The 27,437-nt window shown below is 36.8% G+C and overlaps 1 protein-coding gene across 2 annotated transcripts in view; it reads left to right on the top strand.

The window, feature by feature from the left end:
* STXBP5L (syntaxin binding protein 5 like) overlaps positions 1–27,437 on the top strand; it is a 186,027-nt gene that overhangs the window by 94,201 nt on the left and 64,389 nt on the right. For both annotated transcript variants that reach the window (XM_030447058.1, XM_008498633.1), the window contains exons 6-14: positions 8,180–8,243; positions 14,831–14,914; positions 17,996–18,119; positions 19,663–19,741; positions 19,922–20,076; positions 21,583–21,655; positions 22,993–23,140; positions 25,021–25,088; positions 26,195–26,235. In XM_030447058.1, coding sequence (XP_030302918.1) covers positions 8,180–8,243; positions 14,831–14,914; positions 17,996–18,119; positions 19,663–19,741; positions 19,922–20,076; positions 21,583–21,655; positions 22,993–23,140; positions 25,021–25,088; positions 26,195–26,235 — 836 coding nt within the window. The remainder of the gene's footprint in view (positions 1–8,179; positions 8,244–14,830; positions 14,915–17,995; positions 18,120–19,662; positions 19,742–19,921; positions 20,077–21,582; positions 21,656–22,992; positions 23,141–25,020; positions 25,089–26,194; positions 26,236–27,437) is intronic.

Raw genomic sequence — 27,437 nt, 5'->3', positions numbered from 1 at the left:
TTTTTGGTGAAAGTTGAGCACAGGTATTTTTCCATTACTTCTTCAAGTTCTATCAATCTCACAAGTACAACTTGATAGAAGTGGTGTGCTAGCCTAAGAAGGTTGTGTTCTCTCCACTCAGTCTCATGATGTACTTCTTGATTTGGAATGGAAGAAGTTGTCCTGGTCTGAGTTACACAGGTAGACAGGGGATCCTGTGTGTGTCCAGGTAATTTCTCTGTGTTAGAGTAAGAGGCTGGTGAGGGTAATGCTCATGTTTGCCACAGCAGCTGCTTTTGATAGACACTGTAGCACCGCTGAAGTTGAAACTAGGTGACATTAGATAACAATATGATATCTCTTCCAGTACTGTTTCATTCTTGCAGGAAATATAACTTAAATTGGCTTTTTAAGGGAATAATTATTAGCTCAAAATGTACTTCATGAGGGTGGTCTTCTAAACTTTCCTTTAGAATTCTACTGAGGCATGTTTTTGACAGAACAGTTTTATTTGGGGCCAAGGGTAAGTTCTTATTTGATTAAATTTTTTAGTCTTCACATCATTTTCACGTTTTATTATTATATCCTTATAATTCATCTTGGAAGGTCTGCCTGGAATTTTCTAGACCATCTTCCTGCTTGCAGTCAGATCAGCTATGAGACCAGATTTTTCAGTGCTTTATCAGTTTGTAGGGCCTGTTGATGTTACGTACTTTCAAAGATTAAAGAAAATAGGAAAATGTATGTACAGGTACAACTTCAGGAACAGCTTCAGCCTTACCATGAACAATGTAAGAAGTAATAGTGCTCATAATATTGTTTTTGATCCTGAAATAGAGTCGATCATTTCAGAGCATGGGATTTACTTGAAGATGTTAGTATTCTCTGTAAGGCTTGGAAGGAGAGGGTTTACCTTCTGTGCAAACATATTTGTGTCAAATTTACTAGTAATTAAAGCCCAGTAAAAATGATTGCTCTGCTGCTATATTCAAGTCCTCAGTTTAGAGGTTTATAAGTAGAATTCTGTGTGTGTCAGATCTGTCGTCTGCACGAACAAGCTTCAATTAGAGTTCTTCCCTCTTCATACAACTCTGATCCAGTTTCTAAAGTTGCAGTCTCTGTCTATGAACATAACTTGACTTCCTTTCAAATTCCCTCTTAATTTTTTAACTGACTTGTACCTACTTCTAATGAAATCTCTGTGTATTTTCATAATGAGGATGTAACTCAGTTGTCATTAAGATTTCAAAGCTTTACACTGAAAACCAATAGCAGAACGAAGTGGTTGAGTTTTTTAAAACCTAAATGCTTTCACTTTGGAATGTTGAACTATGTATTACCATACTTAGGTCACTCTAAAGACATATTAAAGCTAATTTTGCAAGTTTATTAAAAAAAACAACAACAACAAAAAACAAAAACAAAAACAACAAAAAACCAAAACAAACAAAACAAAACCAAAAAACAAAAACACAAACAAACAAACAAAAAAAAACCACCAAAAAAACCAAGACCAAGCTAGGTGAAATTCCAGTTTTAGGTTTTCAGAACATGGCTGAATAGGGCCTCCATAAATACATTGCAAACACTATGGTCAAGGTAATCTGAAGAGGTTAGAATACCTGTGTTACTTCCCTTTTTGGAAAACACTTGCAAGTTGTATTCTAAATTTTCATCACAGACTGATTTAGTTCCTCTAAGATAACAGTGATGTTGCTCAGCAAATAATATAATAAATGGTATTGCATAGGTGAACAAAATACAGAAAACATATTCCAATAATTCATTTTAGTCTCCTTATGGACTTACTGAGCTTTCAACACCACAAAGAGTTTCATCACACTCTTTGAAATTAATTCATTCTGGAGAACATAATTCTCAGCCTCAGGAAAAAAACACTGCTAATCAGTGAGGCCTATCAAAGGTAGCCTTTGTTTCAGGAATTTTTTACTGCAAGTCATTGATGTTATTTTTTGGACTTGACCTTCATGGTTTTTCTATCTCCTGTGTATGGACTCAGCTTTGTGTTTTAATCCTCTTCATGTCTTTTCAGAGCTTTTATTTTCTCAGTCATTTTCAGCTAGTGTTTAGGAATGAAGAATTCTCTGCTCAAATATTTCACTTGTGCCTTATTTTCTCCTACTGCTTCTTCTTTATTTTCCTCTCTAGGGCTAGAATCTAGTTAGTTTTTACAGTTAGTTTTTACATATTCCAATATAGCCAGATTGAAGATATGCCTTTGCAGAATGATTTGACTTCAACAGCAGTGTTTTATTCACAGTAATTTCAAATGTGGTTGGTGTCCCAGCACTCTTAATCTTTTCCAGGAGCTATTGGCTCTCTGCTTTTGCTTTTCATGTAATTTAGCAGTGGTTTTTGTTCTTTGTAGTCTGTTCCACAATGACAGTGTACAGATTTCCAGTTTCCTTGACAACTCTACTGTAATAGCAATGAGAGGAAACAAAACATTTTATATATACTAAAGCTACATGAGGCAAAGCGTTTCTGTGTGTAGACATTTCTATGTGCAGTATAATTTGCTGAATGAAAGTAGTAATTACTGTATCTGTAGCTCTGATAATGCTTCATGAGTTCTGTAAACTAGTATAATTGATATAATGTAGTTAACTAAATAATTGCTTCATTTAATCCTACATCTAGTGTAACCATGGTGCCTACCCTTAGGAGATGGCAGAGCCTAATGCCTGGCACTCTTTACAAGCAACACTTCTCTAGAGCTTCAGAAAACATTGCTATTATTTCTACTTATACATACTTTCCTTAAGGAAACAAGAACTGTTTGCAAGGGCCAGTAGTGATAGGACTAGGGGCAATGATTTTAAATTAAAGTAGATTTAGATTGGGTGTTAGGAAAAAGTTCTTTACCATGAGGTTAGGGGAAAAATGGAACAGGTTGCCCAGAAAGGTAGCTGAGGACTCATCCCTGGAGATATTCAAGGTGAGGCTCTGAGCAAAGCGAAGATATATTGCCAGGGAAGATTTATCAAGTCTTTCCTTTATGAGAAGAGGCTGAGGGAATTGAGAAAGTCTGTTTTGGAGAAGATGAGATCTTATTGCTCTAGACAGCTACCTGAAAGGAGGTTGTAGGGAGGTTAGGAGCTGGTCTCTTCTTTCAAGTGAATAATGATAGGACTAGAGGAAATGGCCTAAAGTTGCACCAGGGGAGGCTTAGACTAGAAATGAGGAAGAATTACTTTACTGAAACACTAGGTAGGTGTTGGAACGGAGTGCCCAGGGAGGTGGTGGGTTCACCATCCCTTAAGGTATGTTAAAGTCATGTAAATGAGGCACTTCAGGACATGCCCGAGTGGGTGATGCAGATATTGATATGTATTTTTATTTATTTTTGGGGGGAGGGATGTTGACAGTTGGACAAGGTGATCTTAGAGGTCTTTTCCAACTGTTACAATTCTGTGATTCCTTTTGTACCCATCCATAGGCCATGTTCAGAGCAATAAGTAAATGAAAGGCCATGTAGAGTGAAGAAAGTTCTCCTTTCGGGGGCCCTTTCAGGCCTGGTTTTCTTCCCTGCTCCATCTGAACTGGTGTTATTATGTATTACTTAATCCACCCCTAAATACTTCCTGCTAGCTGGGACTGTGCATGGCCCTTTCCAAACATCATCAAAAGCTTGATATTGCACCTTGTGAATATTCTTTATTGTTTAGTCCAGAGTGGAACCAATTTTGGTGTGAATACTTAACTTGTTATGTGTAAATGTTTCTTGCAGCCCGGGAAAAGGAGAGCAGGAGGGTTGCCAGGGAGTAGGCTCTACAATTCCAAAATGCTTCAGGGACATCTGTTGTCATCACTGAAGAAAGTCTGTGTGTGATCTTATCTGTGATGGCATGTCTGAAATGAGTTTTAGGATATACAATTATTTGAAAAAGATTCTTTCTTATTTCCTGACAGAGGCAGTGTTGTGACTGCCAAACTAAATAGACTCTGTTTCCTCTTAGCTGTGAATAATCAGAGCTGGCAGCCATTAAGCAATGAAGATATTTGTGGTGGGTGCCCCCCACTCAACCACTCTCTCACCCTCCTCAACAGAACAGGGAAAGAAAACAAGACAGAAAAGCTTATGGGTTAGGGTAAAGACAGGGAGATCACTTACCAGTTACTGCTAATGGGCCAATGGCTTGGGGAAAATTAATTTAATTTAATGCCAGTTAAAATAGAGTGGAATGATGAGAAACAAAGTTAAAAATTAAAACACCTCTTCCTCAACTTCAGACCCGACTCTTCAACCTCCTCCCAGTGCAGGGAGAAGGGACTTGTGGTTGTGCTTGGTCCATTACAGTTCCTCTGCAGCTCCTTCCTCCTCACACATTGCCCCTACTCCAGCATAGGTCCTTCCACAGGCTGCAGTCCTTCAGGATAGAACTGCTTCAGTGTGGGCATCCACAGGCTGCAGGGGAAATACCTGCTCTGGTGTGGTCCTTTCCACAGGCAGCAGGTGAATCTCAGCTCTGGAGTCCTCCTTTGCTGACTTCAATGCTTGCAGGGCTGTTTCACACACTTTTGCTCACTGCCTGTGCAGGATTTTTTTCCCTTTTTAGAATTTGTTTTCCCTGCAATTTAAGACCTCCCTGCAGTTCCCCTCTGCCAACATCTTGACACTTACATACAATATTGACAGTAAAGACCTCACAAGAGTGGAACCAAAGTCTGATGGGGTACGTATGAAAGCAAAAGCATGGTTTGTTGAGTCTTTTGACAGTGCGATGAACCTAACAGACCAGAATAATAAAATGGGAAGAAAATGGAAGAAGCCTGAACAAGTCAGTTGTAATACAAAACAACTAAACTTAAAATACTGAGGTGTAAGATAATATAACTGTCAAGAGAATATTTATATCAAATATAGAGGAAAGAGAATGAGGAAAAATTAAATCTTGTGCATTTAGTGCAGAGACTGTTTGATATTTTGGTAATAATGTGTATGAAGCTCTTAAAAAACAAAAACCAAGAAACCCTAGGAATTTAAGTTCAAAAAAGATAATACTCCTAAAAGAAACAAAAAGTGCCTTGTATCTTGAAAAGCAAAAAAACCCCCAACAATATTACTGTGTAATAAATCTGATGATCCTCCAGCTATTGTTTACAATAGATCCAGAGAGAAATGGAGGAGGTAGGGAAATGTATTGTATTATTGAAGGTTACCTGTTTTAGCTAGGACCTTAGAATGGAAATCTGAGGTTATTTCCCTGCAAGAATATAAGATAAAAATAAGACTGGTAGTAAAAGACAGTTTTGTATGACTAACAGAGGAACAACTAGTTTGCGTGACAGAGACATTAGAACTAGCCTAAAGTGGGATATAATGTAGGCTACAGCTCATGTAGGATTTGCTTCTTCCCAAAGGCAAATGGATACGTTCTGTGGTAAGCAATGACATATTTATCTTAAGAAGAAAACAGAGGTTGCACAGATTTATTGTTCTTGACTTTTAAAATTGGTGGATCTGAAGAGCAGCCTAGATGGGATCAACTTTTAGCTTAGACAATATCCTCTTTCCCTTTCATCCTCCATTTGCCCCAATTTTGGCAGTATTCCTGGTCAAGTACCAAAGCTGGTGTGACCAAGCATTCCAGTCTGCATACTGGTTGGTTCATGGGCTGGGATAACTTCCAGAACCAGTAGACCTTGACTCAGGCTGTCTCCCTGCTTCCATTTTGTCTTGCTTGTGCCTGATGTTTGCTTGGTTCTTCTTTTGTTAGTGGTTTTTATCTGACTGAAAAGTAAAACTTCGTATGTGCTGCCTTTTCATTATTTTTCCTGTTATTCTTCCTCCTTTGCCCATCATAACCATATGCAGCGTGTACCCCAGACAGACCTAGTTTTTTCCATCAACATACTCTAATCAGTTCAGATAGATGAACCTGTGTCAAATGAATTTCGGAGCAGCCTAGAATGGTCCAAGATGTTATATTTGCTCTCCAAAGGCAAATATACAAGATGTGTGGGTCTAAACACTGCTTACAAATACCCTCATCAAATTTCCTTTGCAAGTGCTCTCATGTAAATATCACCCCTCATTTCCCCATCACTGGCTACCTACCCTGTCTGCTTCAAGATATGGTGTGAAAATGATTATTTTATTTTTTAATTCCAATACAAGTTACTCAGAAACAGAAGCTTAGCCAGAGGGGTTCCCTCTGGGAAGTTGGCTTGGATAGGAATGACAGCTAGATATCCTGCTAGCTACATCTCTTCAAAAATTGTTACTTGCCATGTCTCAAGCCAAACAGTACTTGTTGCTGGCACCACTAAAGGCAGTCTGTATAGAATATTGCTGTGTAAACCATCTGTCCACTGCTTTCCTGCTGATCTCACTCCTGTGCAAGGATATGTTGCAAAATGCTCTTGTGGAAGCTTTGCTTACTGAGATCTCATGTAAGAAAAGGAACTTTCTGCAGGTATCTGTGGAAAACATGATCTGCCAAAGCTGAAGATGGTGTCATGGGTTCATCTCATGGAGAAAGTTAACCAAAGAGGGGGCTTTCCACATTGCCACTGGCTTTGTTTGTGCAGCTAGCAGTAATATTAAAAATATATGTGAAGGAATGGGATATAGTCTTGTAATGTTACCTGGCCTTTAGGTAACTTTTAAGTTTTCTCTTTTTGGTCTGAAACAAACATAGCTTGGAAGATTTAAGGATGTATGGAGTAATTTTTTATTATCTTTAGCACAGAGGTCAATATCAGACAAGATCTTTGCTGCCCAGATTAGGTGCATGACCAAATAGCTAAAACTTAAAACATTCCATAGGTGAAAAACAGACACCAAAGGAAAGTGTGCATGCTTGAAAGAGTTTTGGAACATGCTTTTTTGGGAAGTTGGAGTCTATGAGGATATGAGTTACTCCACTGGATTTTAATACTTGAGTTGTCTGGGAATTTCCACATACCACTCTCAATCTTCATTTGTAGTCTGGCCTGGTAGAACAAAGAGGCCAGATTTTCTATAGTGCAGTATTTTAACCAAAGGAAGATGAACACTTTTAGTTTAGGAAGACCCTTTGAGCAGTTTGGCTGGAGAACCTTGCTTTGGTTTGGTTCTTTAATTCTCTTGCAGAATATTCTTCAACTTGGAGCCCAGGTAGTTTTAGGTATGGCTTCCAGATAAACTTTTAGCTTTATGGGCCTTGCCATTCTCTACCATATAGCTTTTCCTAGTGACCTTTGGTGAACCAACACCAACCATACAAGCATAAATCCTAAGATCACCTCCAAGGGATGTGTTCTGACCCCAGAATGTAGATTGAAGAAAGGTCCTGTTCTGTGCAGGCATTCAAATAGCCTGCAGCTCTGTGGGCTGATGCTTGTCATCTTGCTTCTCTCTCTTCCAGGGCCTAAAGCTCTGGTCAGTAAAATTGACAGGTGAAAAATCTTCATCTGTTCAGTGTCCTGTGATTTGCATTAGCTGTCAGGTACTGGACAACAACCACAGGCAGCAGCCCCTGGCTTAAGTTGCATACCTCATTGTTGGTACGTACATGTTACAAAAAAGACAGGGAACCATAAGTAATCTTTACAGAGGCTTATAAAGACTTGTGGGATGGGTCTTATGTCTGAGAAACCTCACAGAACATGCATTGTGTGTGGGTACTAGTTGGTTTGAAGATGTCAAAAGGCATTGCAGAGTAGACAAAAGGTAAAATGCTCCATTTCTGAAACCCCACTGCAGTAATGCTGAGAAGCCAGGTAGCTTCTCACATAGATAGAGCGATGTAGGTGAGATTACTGCAGGCCTGTTATTAATGAGATTGGAACTTGGTAATGCTTACTATCAGTATTTGAAATTAATCCAGTGAAGACTTTGCAAGTCCTTGGCAGATTAGCCTTGAAATTAAGAAAGTGAGGAGGTAGGGCAGAGAGGAAGTTGACAAAAAAAAAGCCTTAGCAATAAGATGAAAAAACCCCACTGTAATAGGAGAGTTTAAAAATAGAAAAAAGACAAGAAGGAAAATATTTGCCTATAAAAGCAAAAAGGAAGTAGTGGAGAACATGAGAAGATTTAGATAAATTTCAGATAGTTATCTTCCCCTGTTGTTTTTTTTTCAGAATTACTTTTATACTATTGGAGGCATACATAAACGCACCTGGAAATTAAGGTAAGCATTTAGCTCTTCATACAAAAAACATTCACTGGTTGGAATTTATTTTTGTCTTACAGATCCACAAAGACTCACCCCGGGCCAGTTGTACATTTAAGTGACAGCCCAAGAGATGAGGGAAAAGTGAGTACAAATAACAGTTGTAATAATTGCAATATTTCATAGCCTTTATTTGCCTTGATAGCTTTCTTTTTGCTTACTTACTAATTTTATAACCTGCTTTCTTTATGTATTTGCAAGGTCAGTTTTACTATTTTACATTTTTTAAGAAACAAAATCTCTTTTTACTCTTTTAATGAGTAAAATTCTATGATACAGACAGCGTAATGTACTTTGAAACCTATAGCCAGTCAAAATTGTACCTGATTTAATAAAGTTGAGTTTTGATTAAGTAAGAATCAACTAAAAGCCCTCTGTTATCATCTCAAGTAGATCCCTGTTCCTCTTGAACTGAGGGACCCAGAACTGCATCCAGTTCTCTAGGCAAGGTCTCACTAGGGCAGAGTAGAAGGGGAGACCCTTCTACCAGCTCAGTCCCTCGATCTGCTGGACACTGCTGAAATGAATATGGGTACCTAGAAAACTGCTGATGAATACATCTGGGCTTCATTTGCATTATCTGTCCCTGGACTTATCCATATCGTAAGGTGAACTATGTGCAAATGATGCACTTGTCAGCTAGCCCTTTAACAAGTTAGGCTGGATCTCAAGGCCTTTTTGGAAGAATCACAATAGATCAAACATTTTAATTACTTCATTCAGCAAGTGAAGTAATTAAATGCTATGAAGCGTATTGTTTTAGCCTCAAACCAAAAGCCATCAAGTCATGCTATTTAACTACATATGGCAAAATGCCTGATAAAAATAAAGATTTATTGATGAGGCATGACCTTTGTTCACTGGCCGCAAGAGTAGCTGTTGAAAACCTACCAAAACCATACAGTGTGAGGAAAAAGGATGCTGTACTAAAAGAAAAAAATGGTCTTGTGAGTAAACATCTCTTCCAGGAATGTTATGGACCATGTCCAACAGAACCCTAAAATATTTTTACTTGAGCAGAAAGAGGGAAGATGAAAAGGTTTCAAAAAAGGAGAACTTACTTCTAAATACAATTGTGTGTTACTCCGAGGGTACACTGGAGACATCTGGGCACTGATGAAGAACTAGCATACATCACAGCAAAATTAGGTAGATCCCTATGAAGAAACAACATTGGATATTTATTAAGAGAAAGAGTAGAAAATATAAACCATACTGAAACCATCCCAGTGCAGCTGTTTAAATCATGGATAGATTGAGAGTGGTTTAAAAAAACCTACTCCTGCTAACAAAATACTTGCATATTTGCAGAATGTGGAATTGATAGAGTTTGGTGTTTACAGGAAGGTACCAGTAAAAGGTACTCACAGATGTAAGAGAAAATCCAAACATTAAATCAAAAGGCATAGCTCCAGATGAAAAAGTCAGGAGTAGAGAAAAAAAATTAAACTAAAAATAACCCACAAAACCAACCAGCCAACCAACCAAACAAAAAACCCTAAAAGATTTTAAAATGTAAACTAAATTTTAATTTTTTTTATAATTAAAATTATTTTTAACATAAAAACTTGTTTTTAAAATTCAGCTAAATCTTTCAATTTGATCTCAATCTTTGATTGAATTAATGAAGGGTAAAACAATCTTTCTACTGCATGGGGAAAATTGGGGAGGAGGAGTGGGAACAACAAACCAAAAGTAAAACAAAAGCCAACCAAACGAGATGTTTGGGACTTCTGTTGTTCAGCGTATCCTTAAACAACCTAGAAAAGAGATTAAGCAGTGCTGTGATCAGGTTTGCTGGACTTGAAAAGGCTGAGAAAATCATCAGTAAAATGGAAGGTTAACTACTGTATTTCCTAAGTATTCCGTGGAAATGACGGGAAGTGATATATATGTGGGAAAATACTTTTGGCTTTATATATAAAACAATGGGACTGAGCTGATCATTAGTGTCTGGTATGGTGAGCTTCAAATGGCAATTGATAGTTCAGTAAAAGTCAGCTCAATGTTCAGTAGTGACCAATAAAGAAAACCAAAATTAGGCATTATCTGCTGAAGAACAGAGAACAAAACAGGGCTATTGCTAAATACATGGTTGACTTGCCTGCTGCATCCTGATCACAATTTTTGTCTATCTATCTCAGAAAGATCATAATTATGCTAAAAGAAATTCAGAGAAGGTGCAAGGTTTTCTTGATTAAACATAACCAAGTCAGACAGGACAGTTCATTGTGGGTAAGGGCTCACTCAGAATTCTAAGTTTCAAAATCACAGTTGTTATGAAGAGAGTAGAAACAGTTCATAGTCTCTTTCAACAACAACAAAAAAAACATTAAATGGTTTCAAACAAACAAACAAAAGTCAGATTTTAACCAAGCCAATTAAGTACTTTTTCAAATGTGCAATGGGTAGAAACTATACTTTTTTTTCCAAAAGGTTCTGTGGGTGCTGAAAATGTGTGTTGGTCACAAGGGAGACCGGAAAAGTTAACACAAGATAAATCTGTTTGAGGGTTACTGAAGAGGTTTGCTTAATATTCCTAAAAAGTTGTTAAAAATTAGTTTAAATTGAGTCATGTCTAGTTGAGAATTTGGTTATTTCTGATAGAGAAAAATCGCTTAGCCTGAGAGAATACTTGAGAGTATAAGTACTTGCCTTCTTCAAATATTGTTCTTTGGTATTTGCTCTTGGCCTTTTAAGAAAGATAATGTGATAGGTAGACATTTTGTTTAATATATTAGAGCTATTTCTTAGGTAATAGAGCTGTTTCAAGATAGTCCTATATACTCTACTTAGCTCCTCAGCTTCACAGTAACCAAAAGACCACCAAGAGGTGTGAGAGAAATCAGATTCCCCACATCACTTCATGGGAGGCAGCAGATAAAAGTGTTCTGATTTCAATTCAGGAACTAAGTAGTGGGTACAAATCAGTCATATCATTGGTCAAAATACCTATATTCTTATATTCTACAAGGATATTGTTCTTTGCATGGGACCAGTGGTATATCCTTCCCTGGTGTATCACAGACTTTTTTACAGATCTGGGCATAATGCTTTGCTGAAGTAAGTAAGTAGCATTCTCCTACATACTTGAGTGGCTGAGAGTCCTAAAATACAGACAAACCTTTCCAAGTCTAAGACAGTCATTAGATATCTTTATGAAAGCCATGACAATTTGTGTGCTGCTTATTCAACTTTTAAAAATTCTTTTAAAAGTCCTAAAAGCTCCAGTTTATATCAATGATTGTTGACCATTTTTTGTGCTAATGCAAGCAGAAGACTTCTGACATTAAAATTTTTTCCAAAGTGCCCTTCAGGCAACCTATCAAGACATATTTTGGAGACAGTCTCTTCTATGAATTCAGTAAGCTGTGGTTGGAAGGCAGATGACAAAGAGAATTTGGGCATTTAATGTGTCACTTAAGAACAATTTGGGGACCCGGTGATTAAGTTCATGAAATATAACTGTGTCTGCCAAATTAATGAATAAGTGTACATTAGGAACAAACTGAAGTGCACAGACGTTTGTAAGTGGAAGATCTGTAGCAAACATGATTTTTCTTGCTGACACAGGAGAAAGCATTAACTGCAATGATCTGCAGTTTCCCAGCAACTGGAGAAAGCTTAACAGGAACAAGTTTAATGTTATTAACTATTAGCTGGCAGACTAAACTTGCTGTGTCTGAGTGTGTATTCTGAGATCTAATAACACTTAACTACTGAATGTATTTGCCGGGCTTGTTTTTTGTGGTTTTTTTTTTTTTTTTTCTCTCAGAGCTGTTTTGTGCTTCCAGGACAGGGAAGGGGCTGGATGGCAAATGCCATGGGTGCAATTAGTTGATTGTAAAGGAGAAATCTCCCCAAAACACCATTGTAAAAAACATTATGTGAAGAAGGATTTAAGTCAATTTGTGGAGCAGCTCCACTAGACAAGAAAGATCTTGCCAGGGCTTTTTCCTCCTTCAAATTGTATCCCTCCTCCTGCATGTTTCTTAACCTAGTTAAGCATGAGTAGTTTTATTTTTTACCTCTATTACAGACATAGAGCTTGTCTTACCTCTAAAGCGCTTGCCACAGCCAAGAGTAGTATGAATGTTTCAGTTTCCTATGGTTCAGATCTGTCAGAGTTCAGAGTATCCTGGCAATGACACGGATCCTATTCAGCCAGTTGGAATTCCAACTTCAGTATTATCCACAGTTAAGCAGCATAGCTGCCATCTGGGCAGAGAGCAAGAAATTCCTGGTTATGAAGCAAATCTGTTTATCTTTCTACTTTTTCCCTAAAATCACAACACTTTATATATTGTAGTTCTGTAGTGCTGCTGTGCTTTAAGCCTTTCAGCAATAAATTAGGTGAAATGCTGTCTCTGATAGGAGGTGTTTAATGTTTTAGTAATTACCTGGAGTGTGATATATTTGCAAAAGAGAGTGATAAAAAGCATAAGACAAGCCTGCTTCACCAGCAAAAACAGGGAAGAGGTTATTAAGGAAGTTATTAAGGTCACATACTAAACATTTTTCTGTTCATTTTCCTGAATATTTTATGTTAGGACAAAAGCTGAAGTGAAAAGACTACTGGTAAGATAGAGACTGAACTTCACTAGTTTGGTATCCAGCTGTAATGCACTGTTGCAAGTGCTGGTTATGATGACAAGAATAAGACACCCAGGCTCCATAACATGTTGATTAATATACCGTTTATTTATATTATTTATTTATATACCATATACCTATTAATACAAAAAGGATGGTGAGAGCTGCAAATTGTGTAACACTGGATGGACCTCCAGTGAGGACACAGCACACTGTACCGGTCTCCTCTGTCAAGAGGTTTGGCAGCCTCCTGGTTTTTAGAGACCGCAAAAGATTTCTGCTGTCAAGCAACAGGATGTTCACAGGACACATGCTTCTTAACATTAAGATAAAGACAAGGACACAAAGGTGTTGTAATATCCCTTACTGAGTGGGAGCTGCCTGCAGGATTCTTTACGATTAACCAGCTGTGTTAATCCTCAAGGCCAAGGACTGTGTGCAGCACAGCAGAGCCCTGGAGCCCAGGGGCTATGTGCAGGACAACACGGTACAGGCCTGTGCCTGCTCAGCTTCACTGCTATGTGGATCACTGACTGCTGGATGTGCAATTATCTCCTGTCTAGGATCACTACACTAAGAGCAAAAGCAGTGGCAGGGAGAGGCTGCTTTTTCGCTTGTTCGAAGGCAGTCTGTTACCCCAGAAAACCATATGGCATCCTGACACAGGTGCTAGCCAGTTAGCCTTCTGCTTTCTGAACAGGATGTCTTTCACATTTACTTTGCCACAGAATCCCATATAGACCTGTCCAGAGCTAAACTAATAAATATTCTGGAATTTCTCCAGAATAGTTTTAGGGTTTTTTTCAGGAGCAGAATTCTTAAGTAATCAGATATTGTTCATATTCAGGTATTAAATACAATAACCATTAATTGTTCCCAGATTAGATAATGAATTCACTTAATGAATAATCTTTGGCCAATGTAAGGAATCATGTCTCATAGGACTTGAGAGTTTCTCAAGGACTCCCAGTTTCTTTTTGTAGCAATATTGATGTACCAGTTAAATTTAACTTGTAAACAAAGTGATGTTTTGTTCAGCAGTCTGGCCAAGCTTTATTTTTATGATTTATGCAAGTAAATAGTCTAAGAGATAGTCTTGTCATTCTTCTGCTCAAATTCAAGAAAAGGACAAAGTATAAGTGCAGTAATCCTTGTCAGTTGTATAAAATGTTTCATAGCAGAAATGTGTTAGTCTACCAGTTTGGTCATTCCCAGTTGTCATGTCCAAGACATATTTTTAGGAAGATAGGCTCTATTGGAAGCAATTCCCAGGACACCTAAATAGGCCAGACTTCACATCTTCCATAAGGTGTGCAGTTAATTGCATTTAAATGAAGAGTACTCAATACAGTGCCAGATCAATAATTCAATTCTTTTCAATAGAGACAAGAAGGAAGGATGGTATTCATCCTTTTTTTTTTTTTCTCCTGAGCATAATTTTGTTCTTTCATCTTCTGAAAAATCATCTTTGCTGGTGTTTCTCAGGTGCACATGTGAGTGCTGGAAGAAGTTAAAATTGGCATAACAGTTAATTTATTATCAGTTTCTAGGAAAGCAAGCAATTTATTCTCTGCAAGGGTAGTTCTTGATACTTACTTAAAGCAGTAGAAAGTAGAAATTAAAGGAATGCATGTAGCTGAATTAGAGTGCAATCTAATGAGTCTTTGGTTTGAAGTTATGTAAGTGATATTTTAGGTGTCAAACAGTTTTTTCCTCCAACCAGGGAAAAGGAATATAAGAGCTGAGAAGAGCATTCTCTGGCCTCTTTTTTTAACCAGCTACACAATTGAGAAGACAAGGCACATATTCTTGCCAACAAAAAACCCAAACAAACAAAAGATATGAGTATAAAGCACCTTTTTTCTTCCATATTAGAAAAGTTTTTTGTTAGTGATGAGAAGCTATTATGTGTAGTGCAAATGGTCTTGTGCAAACATGGTCTTGTATATCCATTTGACATTACTTTTTATTGTGCTTAATTATTCTTTTTAAAATGTCTTAAAAACATGAAATCTTTCAGTGTTTGTGTATAGCTTTTGGATCTGAAAATATAATTGTGTTGAATTTCCCTCCTTCAGCTATTGATAGGCTATGAAAATGGAACTATAGTATTCTGGGACTTACGGTCTAAAAGAGCTGATCTGAGAGCTTATTATGATGAGGTAAGCAGTTTCCATTACTTCAGAAAAAATGTTATTCAACAGTTACTCTTATCAAGCAGATGGATATTTATCTTAAAGCATTGCTTGTACTTGAAATACTGTTTGTGCAATGCTTTTGAACAAGTTACTGACAAAAGAATTAAAAACCTGAAGCCTGTTGTTGTAATGCATTAAGCTCTTGTGAGTGTACTAAGTCGGAACCTCTCTTCCCCTTCATTCTGACAAGTTCCTCAGTGTCTGTGTGGTGATCCTCAGCTGAAGACTGAATTTTAAATATTTTTTGGAGGGGAAAGAAGGCTAGTAAATTATTGTCTATCTACAAATCTAAATATTCTTCCTTTTGAAGTTCAGATGGGGACTGACATTCAGTTGTAATAGAGAGGAATAATTTCATATGTCATGAATTTAAAATTATTTCTTTTCACATAGTCACAAGAAATACTTTAATTTCACTGTCAGTGAAAACCACTATTAAAAGGTCTCTTCCATTCAACTTTTTCACTGTCTTGAGTTTAATTGAGGTCTTAGAAGTAGTGGACAGCTGAGATGGAATTCATCCTCCATAGATGCACACTTGAATAGTTGGCTAACAAAAGGATCATCACAAGGTAGTGGTTCTCTGTCTACTTGGACAATACCACTGTGAAATCTTGCCTATCCTTTCTGGGCTGCATTCTAGATCAATTGGTATGAAAAGAGAGCTCATAAACAAACCAGGTTCACAAGTTATTGCTGATACTTGGCAGAACCAAAAAAACCCAAACCCACATATGCTCATATGCAGGCTGTTTAAAAGATAGGTTGTGTCAGTGCACATTCATCATCTTTCATTAGAACACATTTCCAAAACAAGGATGCAGAGCTCACAGAGACACTTGCCTTGAAAACATCTTCATACCTTTATCGAGCACTGTGTCATTATGGAAGCATCAAATCTGATGTGGCCCTGGCTCTAATGGTCCTTAATTCTAAGATTCAAGCAATAGGATGAGTATGGTTCTTATTCAAAATATGGTTAAGAGCAGTCTTTGAGTCCCCATGACTTCTCAGTGGAGGAGGCTTATGTTTGGGAACTAAAATAGTGTTGAGCTGGCTTAATTTTAGTACATGCTGAGTGTGAGAGAAAGAATATTTATGCAACCAATGTGGGTATTGCAGGAGGAGAAACATACCCAATCTGGAGTGATATGCTTTATGTGCATACACTGTGTGAACATTCATATGAGTCACTGACTTGATGAACTCCTGTTCTAAGCAAATAACTGTTCCTTTTTGTGTGTGTAGTTGCTGAAGAGGTGGATCAGGATGCTAGACATACTCTAGCAGAGAGAAAATTAGGGTCTTGTTCAGTACCATCTTTCTGTATTAGCCCCGACTCCCATTTGAGATATTCAAAAGCAATTCTTAAGTATTTCTTGCCCATTTTGGGGCAAAGTCTAGCAGGTGAGTTTGGATTGCTGCTATGCCAAGTGTCTGTGAGAGCAGCATTCCTGCTCAGTTCCACTCAGCAGGAGGTTTGTGCTGGCAGGTGGCACCTAGCAGCTGAGAGTTGAACAAGCAGCTTGGTGCAGTTTTCAGCTGCTGGTTACCTGCTGCTGCTTCTCGGAGACAACAACTGCAACCATGTGAACGTGTACCTACGTGTGATAACACACCAAAAGGAGATTCACATTTGGCATGATAGCAAGCATGAATGAGCTCATGTCAGAATTATATGCAGGAGGATAGGCATGCCTTCAGTATAAGTGAAGCAGCACTCTCCACAGAGCTGAGGTTCTCACTGTTAGGACTCTGTGTGAACCATCTTTCTGTGTTTCACTGCTTCAGTTATAGTTTGGTATCTTACGGGTCCTTAAGAGGAATTGTGCTCCAAATCCCCTCTTGTAGGTAGAAGGCTGAGGGACAGTCATACTATTTGAAGATAGGTAGCTGGAGTTCACTTCGTTCAGCTTTGTTGAGTCTTCATTGGCTGGAATATCTTACTAGCATGATAGCAAAGCTTTCATGTACAAGGCATGTTTGAAAACATCTGAGAAATTTTAATTCAAAGGCTCCTTTGTGGCCATGCTGTCCAGCCTCTGGAGCTGAGTAAAGCTTTCTTGATAGGATCACAGCCTTGCCATTGGTTTCTTCTGGTATTCCCTCCAGACCATGAGGTGTTACCAACCATAGAGATCAAGTACTTATTACGAGGAAGATCAACAGGAAATTTTCAATAGTGACCAGTAGCTTTTAGGTTTCTTTCTTATCAGCTTCAGCAAAATTAGTATGAACAACTCGAATGCTGTCTTATGAATACCTAGGCATAACTTTAAAGTGATTTGAATAAATCAGGTAAATGGCCATATGCAATTTTAAGTGAATGCAAGGCCTTAGCATTTCCTGTGTTGCAAAAAAAAAAAATCATTAAACTGCATTCAAAACTGGGTCTCTTATTTACTTTTACATAGAAACATGTTGTGGTTTTTGCTAACATTTCTGGACGGGAAATGGATTCCAGGGAAAATTCTGTGAGTCTGTGCTTCCGAGGGGAGTGTGTGAGAAATTCTGGTATACAGGGAAGCAATATTTTGTTTTGTCAGAAAACAGCTTTTGTTAGCTTCCAGCACATACTGGTGAAAATGAAGGATTTACACCATTGTCCTTTCAGCTTGTTTCATGTAATTATGGTTGGTTCCACTAATTTTGCATGAATGGTCTATTAATTAAGTGTTGCTTTTTGGCATACATAACATTCATCATATGGTACTTGCATTGTGTACATAGGAGTATGGTATTCTTCTTTTCTGAAGTGCTATCTGTTCCAAAAATACATGTTTTGTTAATTTCCTCTCTTGATGAAACAGTCCTGCTCTTGTTAGTGTTTTTGTTCCTCTATTAAAACAGCCTACATTTCTATGTACTTGCTCTGAAGCTTAAGTATACCGGGGGAAAAAATCAATCAAGAATAGAGTATTGGTTTTGCTTTTTCTAAATGTTCCTCTGGGGAGCACAGCATGTGTTGTACATTACCTGTAAAATTTGTCCCACAGAATTCCCTGTATTCCATTTCAGTCTCAAGTTTTTCTTTGATTTCTGTAGGCTATTCATTCTGTTGCTTGGCATCATGAAGGGAAACAGTTCATGTGCAGTCACTCTGATGGCAGCTTGACCCTGTGGAATCTGAAAAGACCTAACAGACCATTCCAGACCACAATTCCACATGGTAATTTTGATAGTTAAAATGTATAACTAAGTAACAGTATTCTCCATGGTGTTTACTAATGTCTGTGTTTATTTCATTTTTTACTGTAGCCGAGATACAGAGTTGTTTCTTCCATAAATGTTTTAATTTGCAAATTAGCTGCAAAATATAAAAATCAGAGAGTGATCTTGATCAAACTTTTTTTTTTTAAAGTTGCTGTCATAAATACCTCTTACTAACTGATGCTGCTCTAATGTCTTCTTTTATTCAACACATCTTAATAGTCTGCAGCCAGTCTTTGAAGCCCTCAGGCTTTTCACGTGGTTTTTCTTTTGTACTTTGTACTTTCGTGCTTGTGTGTTCAATTTTCATGGGAAGTAATTTTGTGCAAGACATTGTTGCTTCTAATACAGTTGGTACAAGGCTTCTCAAGTCACTGCAATGAAGAATTTAAAAGTGCCAAATTAAGAAATACCTGTATGGCTAGGATTTTATATGCCATTGCTTCCTAAAAATGAGGTTAAAAGCTATTAACTCTGTTTCAAATAAATACATTACTAGGAAGCCTGACTGGAGTAAGAAGGAAAAGGCACAATCTGTGTAGCCCAGAGAAATTTTAGCGTTTTTTCTAAGATATCCTGATTCCTTGTATTTTATAATTTTCAGTCATAGAGTTGTACTTCATACCAGAAGTGACCTCTCAGAGGTGATCCTGTCTAAACTCCAGCTCAAAACAGGCCTGATTAGATCAGTGAGTTCAGGGCAGTATCAAGTTTACACTGAACACTTGAATGCTTCCAGCAACAAACTGCACAACCTCTCTCGGCAATGTCTTCCAGTATTTAATGACTCTTATGGTATAAATTTTTTTGCTAATATCTAAAAAGAATTTCCCATATGACAACTTGAGGCCTTTGCCTCCCATTACGTCACTGTGCACCTCTGAGAACATTCCAGCTCTATCTGTACTGTATCCTCCAATCAACTTGCTGAAAACAAGCACAAACTTTCCAGCCTAACAAAACCAAAATTGATGGGGTTTTTTGGTTTATAAGTGATTTTTCTCTGACTGAAACTACTGAGCTATAATTAACTAAAAACCTATGAATTTAAATTGTACGCTTCATTTAATTTTGTCACTCAATGAGTTACACTCCAAAGCACGTAACATTCGGTCAACAAAAGGCCCTGAGTCAAGATGAGAATGACTAAGGAAAAAACCTGAGCTTTTATAGTCATAATATGTTCAGAAAAAAGTGATACATTTGATCAAATTAATTAATATTGTGTTAAGTGTCATCCTTGTCTATAAACTGCATGGTTTTTAGATGACTTTATAGTGTGGTCTATGGTCCCTTTAGATGTATATGGCACTAAAATCATAAAGTCATAATAAATATAATTAATTTATACAAGTGCATGTTTTATGCTAGTCCTCATCTTCTGTATCTTTAGAGTTCCATCCTTTTACTGTGTACACAGTTGCTTCTATGTGTATGCTTTAGTTTGATAGTTCTATTACTGTGATGTTTTGATACAGTTCTCATCTTCTTTCTTTCCTAAGGAAAAATGCAAAAAGATGGAAAAAAACCTGAATCTTGTAAGCCCATTCTTAAAGTAGAGTACAAGACCTGTAAAAATAGGTATGTTTTTAATCCTGTGATTAATTCAACGTTATATTCCGGAGTTAAAGTCCTTTTAGAATATTTCCCCCTTTCTTTTTGCAAAGCTTCTTATTGTTATTTCAAGGTACTAAACCTATAGTGTGATCTTGTATGTACTACATGAAGTTCTAACTGCTATGATATTTTTTTTTAATACAGTGAACCATTTGTGATATTTTCTGGTGGATTGTCGTATGATAAGCCGTGTCGAAGACCAAGTTTAACAATCATGCACGGGAAAGCAATTACAGTTCTTGAAATGGATCACCCTATAGTTGATTTTTTAACTCTTTGTGAAACCCCATATCCAAATGGTGAGTTTATTAAGCAAAAAACAGTTATGGAAAATGTAAATAAAGAGATCTTCCATTCCTTAATTCCACTGTAGGGACTTCCATTCTCACAGTTGTCTCCATCCTAAGAAAACCACATCACTAGAAGTAGCTGTAACTTTTCTTGCTTTCTGAGTATAGCAAGCAGGTAATGAGTGGTCAATAAGGCATGCATAAATCTCCAAATATAAGCTTAAAACACATGGACTATTATAAGGAAATACTGCTATTAATCAAATAACTGTGCTTATATGTCTGACATTTCTCATGAGGCTCAAAATCTACAGATTGCTAAATTATTGCACGTTAACCGTGACATATCTGCAAAAAGGCTCTCACACTTCAGCCTGAATTGAACTGTTAAAATTGCTTTACTGCTTCTCATGGGGCTGCCATATTCTAAAGTACATTCACAAGAAACTCCAGAAAGTAAATTAAGAAAAGCTGTAAGTCAAAAAGAAACTAAATTCATCATTTTAATCCCTCAAGCAGAAAAGTAAAATAAATCTTATATATGCACCTAAATCAAACACATATTAAAAACACTTAGTAAAGATAGTGTTTATTTGTTTCACTGTCATGCACAAATTTAATTTTTCAGAATCGAAGTTAGTTTGGTCTTTTGCTTAACTGTGTCAAACACAGTGACACTTTTCAGTACTAAGATTCTGTAGCCCCTCCCCGCTGCTCACACATTAATATTATAAAATTTTGGTTTAACCTGTGTTATTTATCGGCTTGGATAAAAATAGGCCACAAATATTGTGCATCTGTAACACCTGAAGGGAAGGTAAGTCAGCTCCTGTGAATTTACTGAACCTTTTGGCTTTAGCAGTCTGAAGTGTGTTCTCTGAGTTTGCACATAGTGTTGTGGTTTGCTGCTGTTGAAGAGTCATAATTTCACATTTATGTTTTTTATAATAACTTTTGTTCTACCTAAGCTAATGCACTCTGTGCATCAACGGAAGCATTTAGTTGTCATTTTTTTTTAATAAATGAAAAAAGCATTGTAAAAGAGTATATGGGAGGAAGGATCATGTCAGTATCTGAATTGAACGTAACAGACTTACACGAATCTTTTTTGAATATTCCTTTGAAACCACTTCAGAAGTGGGGGCATTGTTTAGCATCATCTGTTCAGAATCTGGTTTTGAAGAACAGTTGTAGACAGTAGAAGTATTACTACTGGACCACAAAGGTTCATTTTCTGTTGGATTCAGCAGTACTGTGATACAACAACTTACTCATAGTCTGCATCTTTATTTTCAATATACCTTCATGCTGGCACACTACAACTTGGCAATTGTATTTCTGCTACATATGTTGATCAGCAATAGTGCCCCAAAGTAATTTCTCATTTCCTGTCTGGCCCTAATTTGTATATATGTCTAGGATTTGAACTTATAAAACTTTTGTTTACTATACTGTGAATGTGCTTGCTCATTCAAAATGAGTATCTGTCTTTTATTCTTTATTCCTCGCTTACAGAATTTCAAGAGCCCTATGCTGTAGTTGTGCTTTTGGAAAAAGATCTCATTGTTGTTGACCTGACACAAAGCAAGTAAGTATGAAGTTTTATTATGAAGTTATTTATAGATCTCAACTGTTCAGCAAATGATTATAAGAATCCAAATATTATCATGCAGTGTCATTTTACTACCTAAAATCATTAACTCTTGGTAGTTACATTTACCTCTACCTTAAGAGCTAAAAATCAGCTAATCAACAGGAACTTAGTAAAAATATTTGTTCTTAAATTTGGGAAATTTAAATCCGCAGTCCCTTCAGAACAGGTCTGAAACATTAATTTAACATAGATGCTAAGTAATACTTGGTCACATGCTAAATTATGATATCAGTGTGTGTTTTGGAAACTAGATTTAAATACTACTTATATGTATGTGTAACTTTGCTGGACTCCATAGGGACTGCCACTTATGTATTTATTTAAGTATTTACTTACATTATTAATAAACAATGGCATTGATTTGTAGTGGATTTACAGGGTTATTTCATGATGCAGTTGCTGGTTTAAATGACAAATAATTCTTTCACATCAGAATCAATGTTCACATTGAAGAGGAACCATATATCATGCTATGCATAATCTCTTATTTATTTTGTTTTGCCTTTTTGTCTCCAACACTACCAGTGATGTATGTCCACATTCACACTGGTATAGAAAGGAACAGATTTTGCCCTTAATGCCTTGAAACATTTTAAGTGAATCACGTTCTGATCTCACTTACTTTCAAGAATGATTCAGATCATCTTAGCAATCTAAAGTGGATGTACCTTAAGTCAGAACCAAATTTCCTACATTTTGAATTGTGAATAACATTGTGTGATTTACCAGAAGAGAGGCCTCCCTTCTTATCAGATCATCCAAACTGATGGAAGTGAGAAGTAAACTGAGATCTACTTCTGTTACTGCAATTGTTCATTGTAGATAGTCTAGCAACCCAACCAGCTAAGCTGCTCAATATAAAATCCATAGTTGTATAAGTAGTTCTTACTTCATAATATGTATCATATCCATGAACTTGGAGCTTCTAGAAAATGTGTAACTTCTGCATATATAAGATTTTGAGATGGTGGGAAAAGTTAGTTCCTAATCCTCATTCAAAATAGCAGTCCTCTTAGGCTTAGGAGCTATTCGTGTGAATAGGTATTTATGTTACAAGAGGATTATTGTTATAGCAGTGGAATATTTGTATCTTTGAGTAACCTGACACAATTATTGAAGTTCAAAACAATACATGTGTTTTAATAAATAAGGGAGAATTTTTTTAGTTATGATTGTACTTTGATTCTGTTGTACACTTTAATGTAAGAATATGTTTTCTTCTATGACTCAGTGTATTACAGTGCTTCTAATAAATTGTCTTCCTTAACTAGTTTTCCAATCTTTGAAAATCCATATCCTATTGACATTCATGAGTCACCTGTTACCTGCACAGAATATTTTGCGGACTGCCCTCCAGATTTGATTCCTGTACTCTATTCTGTAGGAGCAAAGCATAAAAAGCAAGGATACAGCAATAAGGTAAACAAAACTGATATTTTTTTAAACAAATAAAGAAGATGTACAACCTATGTTTTTTGTAACATGTTACCAATTTTTTTACATTTTACTTATTTAGTAATTACTTTCAACTTGGTACCACCAGCACCTTAGCAGCAACGCTTACAGATTGGTATTTGTCTCGCAGAAACACCATCAGTTGAGTGCAACCATTAGTGACCATTATATAGGATAATCATATATAATCATTAGGCTGCCGGAGTTATTCCAGATCAGGTGAGCTAAAGGAAAGCCAACACTTTACAATTATATCAGAATTATAGAATCATGAAATGGTTTGGGTTGGAAGGGACCTTAAAGATCATCTAGTTCCAACTTCCCTGCCCTGGCCAGGATACCTCCCACTGGACCAGGTAGCTCAAAGCCCCATCCAACCTGGTCTTGAAAACTTCCAGAGAGAAGTCATCCACAGCTTCCCTGGGCAACCTGTGCCAGTGTCTTACACCCTTCATAGTAAAGAATTTCCTCCTGAACCCAGGTCAACTGCTTGGAAGGCAGCTATGCTTACCACTATACCACCAACACAACCTTATGTGGGTAAGTTGACTCTATCAAGGAAAAAAGTGAAAATATTATAGCAGAAAGACATTATCAGAAGACCTTGAGTGCATGTTGATATTTAAGAGCATGTCTGTGTAGTATTTAATATTATTAAATTAGAATATTAATTATTTTGCTGTCTTAATGTAATGCTTTTAGAAATAGGACAAGCTGCAAAAATAAAAAGAAATGCAATTACTTTATTATTTTCAACCATTAACTGGTTTGTGGTTTGGCTAGATCTAATCCTTCATAATAAAATTAGAAAAAAATACTGGGCAAACAAATCATACATCATCGTTTTCTGTTCACATTAGCAGAAGTTTCCTCATTGGAGCTGTCTTGTTTTCCATGAACTGAGAAACTGGGCCTTATCTACATCTTTTAGATTTTGGTTTGACAAAGTACTTCAGAAATATTTTTTTCTTACTTGAATATGTCTGCTTATCTATCCTTACCTCATAAAAATAGTATGCCAAACTTTTCACCCACTCCATGTTTTCATAGCACACTCTCTTGTCCTCATGCCTTATTTGCACACATACAAATATACCCCAGCATATATGGTAGGTAGCCACTCATTTACCACCCACCCATTTCTGTACACAAGCACCAACAAGCATCTATTCCATATATCCACATAACCAGTTTATGCTCCCAATTTTTTTCCACCCACTCATACTCTGCACACAACCACACCCACTCTGCCCATGTCATCCTCCACATCCTGTATCCATAATTGTCAACCTCTAGGCATACAATTTCCAACTACCAGCCTAGACTAAGGAAGAAAATGGGAAGTCTTGCCTTTAGTAAACAAAAGGCAGAGAACATATTATGATTTCATATGTCCTGTAAAAGTGACATTCCCTTATCTTGTATCTTATGGCATCATGCTCGGATACTTATTTCTGGGCCACCTTCTTCAGTAGTCCTCATCCTCAAAATACATTCTCAGCCTATTCTGTGTCTAACAGACTCAAATGATCTAAAAAGAGTAGCAAAACTGTTACTCTTTCCTCCAGTTCCTCTTTTGGATTATTGGGTGTTATTTGTGCAGAAATATTTTTAACACATACAACTTTAATTGATAACATTAAAATGTTACTAAGTTGTAAATGCCTTAGTTAATAACACAAATATGTTAATAAGCTTTAAAAGCCTTGAATGCTACACATGTTTGTTTCTTTCATGAATTGCATTGCTTTTGAAGAATACGATGTCTACTTTTGAGTTTAAATTTAACCAAGCAAGATTCATCAGAATTAGTTGTGATCTCCATACTCTTGTTGTTTGTTTAGGAGTGGCCCATCAGTGGTGGAGCATGGAACCTTGGAGCTCAGACATATCCTGAGATCATTATTACAGGGTGAGAATGAAACTGAGGATTTTAAATGTTAGTGTCTACAGCTTTTCATAGTGGGTTAGCTATAGATAAGAGTTGACTCTTTCACAAGGTATGCGTATCCTGGCGTCCTCCTTTGAGGTATGTAAGTTTTTAACCTATGCAGAGTCACTACAAAAATTCCCACTTACTGTAGAAAATAGTACTTGGGGGTGACCTCTGGGGTGAATTAAGAAGTACCATTTGAGGCCCCAGTGTTATGCAGCAAGTCTGTGTATCTGTGAAGGTGAGGTCTTTGGTAAATGAGAATCCATTGCAAGGTAACATTTTGGCCTTGAAGGGCATAGAGAATAGCATCAAGAAGCAGCTGTTGTCCTTTGGCCTGCTGGGGACTTTGTATTTATGAGCAGTTTGGGAATTCATTTCAATACATCAGCATTAGTGAGGGTGTTGATCACTGGGAAGAGATAGCCCAATAGCAAAAAGCCACAGAAAGGCTCAGATTGTAGTAAAAGCCCCATGAGCAGTGCCTGATGGATATTCAAAGGGCCGTGCTGTAAAACAGAAGCTCTTCAGCTATGGTGCATTCTGCATTTCCCTCTGCTCTCATCCATGCTGATGATAGCACTGTATTAGATAAATTGTTAGTAGCACTGATACTTAACACCTGTTTTTAAAAACAAGATTATGATGTGCGCAATAGTACAAATAGGGTGATAAAGGGATTATTCTGATTTTAAACAGAAATGTTGCTCCAGCTTTACTGCAGGATTGATTTTATGTTAATTAAAAAGAACACAGCTGTAATGTATTAAGCAAAATTAAATAACCTATGTCCTTCCAAATTTCATTATACATGGCATTATTAGAGTGTATAGGCCTGTTGTTAGCACTTTGCAAAGGCAAAAGTGTTGTAACTTAAAATTTTCACAAGTGTAGGAACAACTTTATTGCGGTGGCCATCTTAAAATTCTTTTGGGGCCTAGTTTTTGGTAGGATATGCATGAAAGAAAAATGCTTTATTAACCTAACCAAACTACAGAAGGAAAAATTTCTTATAGTTAACATATATAAAGATGTTATAGAATCACATATTGGTTTAACAAATTTAATTTTTATATTTTTTTAAGCCATGCAGATGGATCAGTAAAGTTTTGGGATGCTTCTGCCAGTAAGTTTCTAAAGTTCACTTTTATATACTGCTGACAAATCACACACATACATACATACATATAACATGCTGTTTAATAGTATGAGCAGTAATACTTGCAATGATATAATTAGGAATAATAAGGTGAAATTAAGCAGATTTTTATTAAATTAGGAGGGAAAAGCACTGATAATGAGATATATTAGATAGAAAATAGTGGAAGTCTTTAAGAGGAATAAAAACTCCAGATACAACATAGCAACACCTATGAAGGATGAAGTGTTGGTAAAAAATCCCTAGGGCGTAATCTTCTTGTGTGTATAAAAATGGGCTCAATTAGATGTAGTAGTCACTTCTAGTTGTCACATCTCTTCTTTTCTATATATAAAACATAGTCTTTTTTTTACAGCTAAGTAAGTAAAAGTGAAATATTAAAATATAAGACATCTAAATGCATGTCTATCCTGGTTAGGGTGGACATGACCTAAATCTTTTCTTGTCCAGTCTCAAGTTCCAGGAAATAACTGGGAAGTATTTTCATTTATTCTCGCAGGGAAAGCTTCAGAAAATCCTAGTTCCATACATTCTGGCTGTAACTACTCATACCAAAACCCAGCATTTTTCCCTACAGACAGTACGTATGGTACTTATTAGTAAGATACGTTTATTAAAAATATCCCTACATTTTAGTTTAAAGCTAAAATATTCTTGTTCAAATAATGTAACTATGCTTCTGAAAATTTGCAGTAGAGATGCCTTGTATTCTGTTTCTCCTGTGCTACAAAGATGTCTGGGTAGAATACCTCTCTTATGAGGTATCAGTATCGTAAAGAGAAGAGGGTATGAAAGAAATATTTGAAATGTTAGGCACAGGGAGATTTAATTAGACCATAAAACCCATTCTGTAATGGTTGCCAAGAACTTGGAGTATGAGACACTTAAACTAATTCCACATTATGCTACAGAGTTGTAAGTGTTTAATAGTGTCACCATTTCCAGCCAAAAATGAGGAGTGGTTACAAGATTTAATGTCAGATAACCCTGATGACTTTGTCAGATAGTTCTATTTTTACCTAATGCCAAATATTTTCACTCATCAGGATGGAAACAGCAAAAAATGAAGATTTCCAAAGCTTCATAAGCTTTCCATAGCTTTCCAAAGCTATTTTTTCTATTTGGAAATGGAGGAAAAACAGATACATGCTGCTCGGAGTTTACATTTC

This window comes from Calypte anna, chromosome 1 (genome assembly GCF_003957555.1).
Source record: "Calypte anna isolate BGI_N300 chromosome 1, bCalAnn1_v1.p, whole genome shotgun sequence".
NCBI lineage: Eukaryota > Metazoa > Chordata > Aves > Apodiformes > Trochilidae > Calypte > Calypte anna.
The sequence above is the reverse complement of the archived record's forward strand: the minus strand, read 5'-3'. Positions and strand labels throughout refer to the sequence as shown.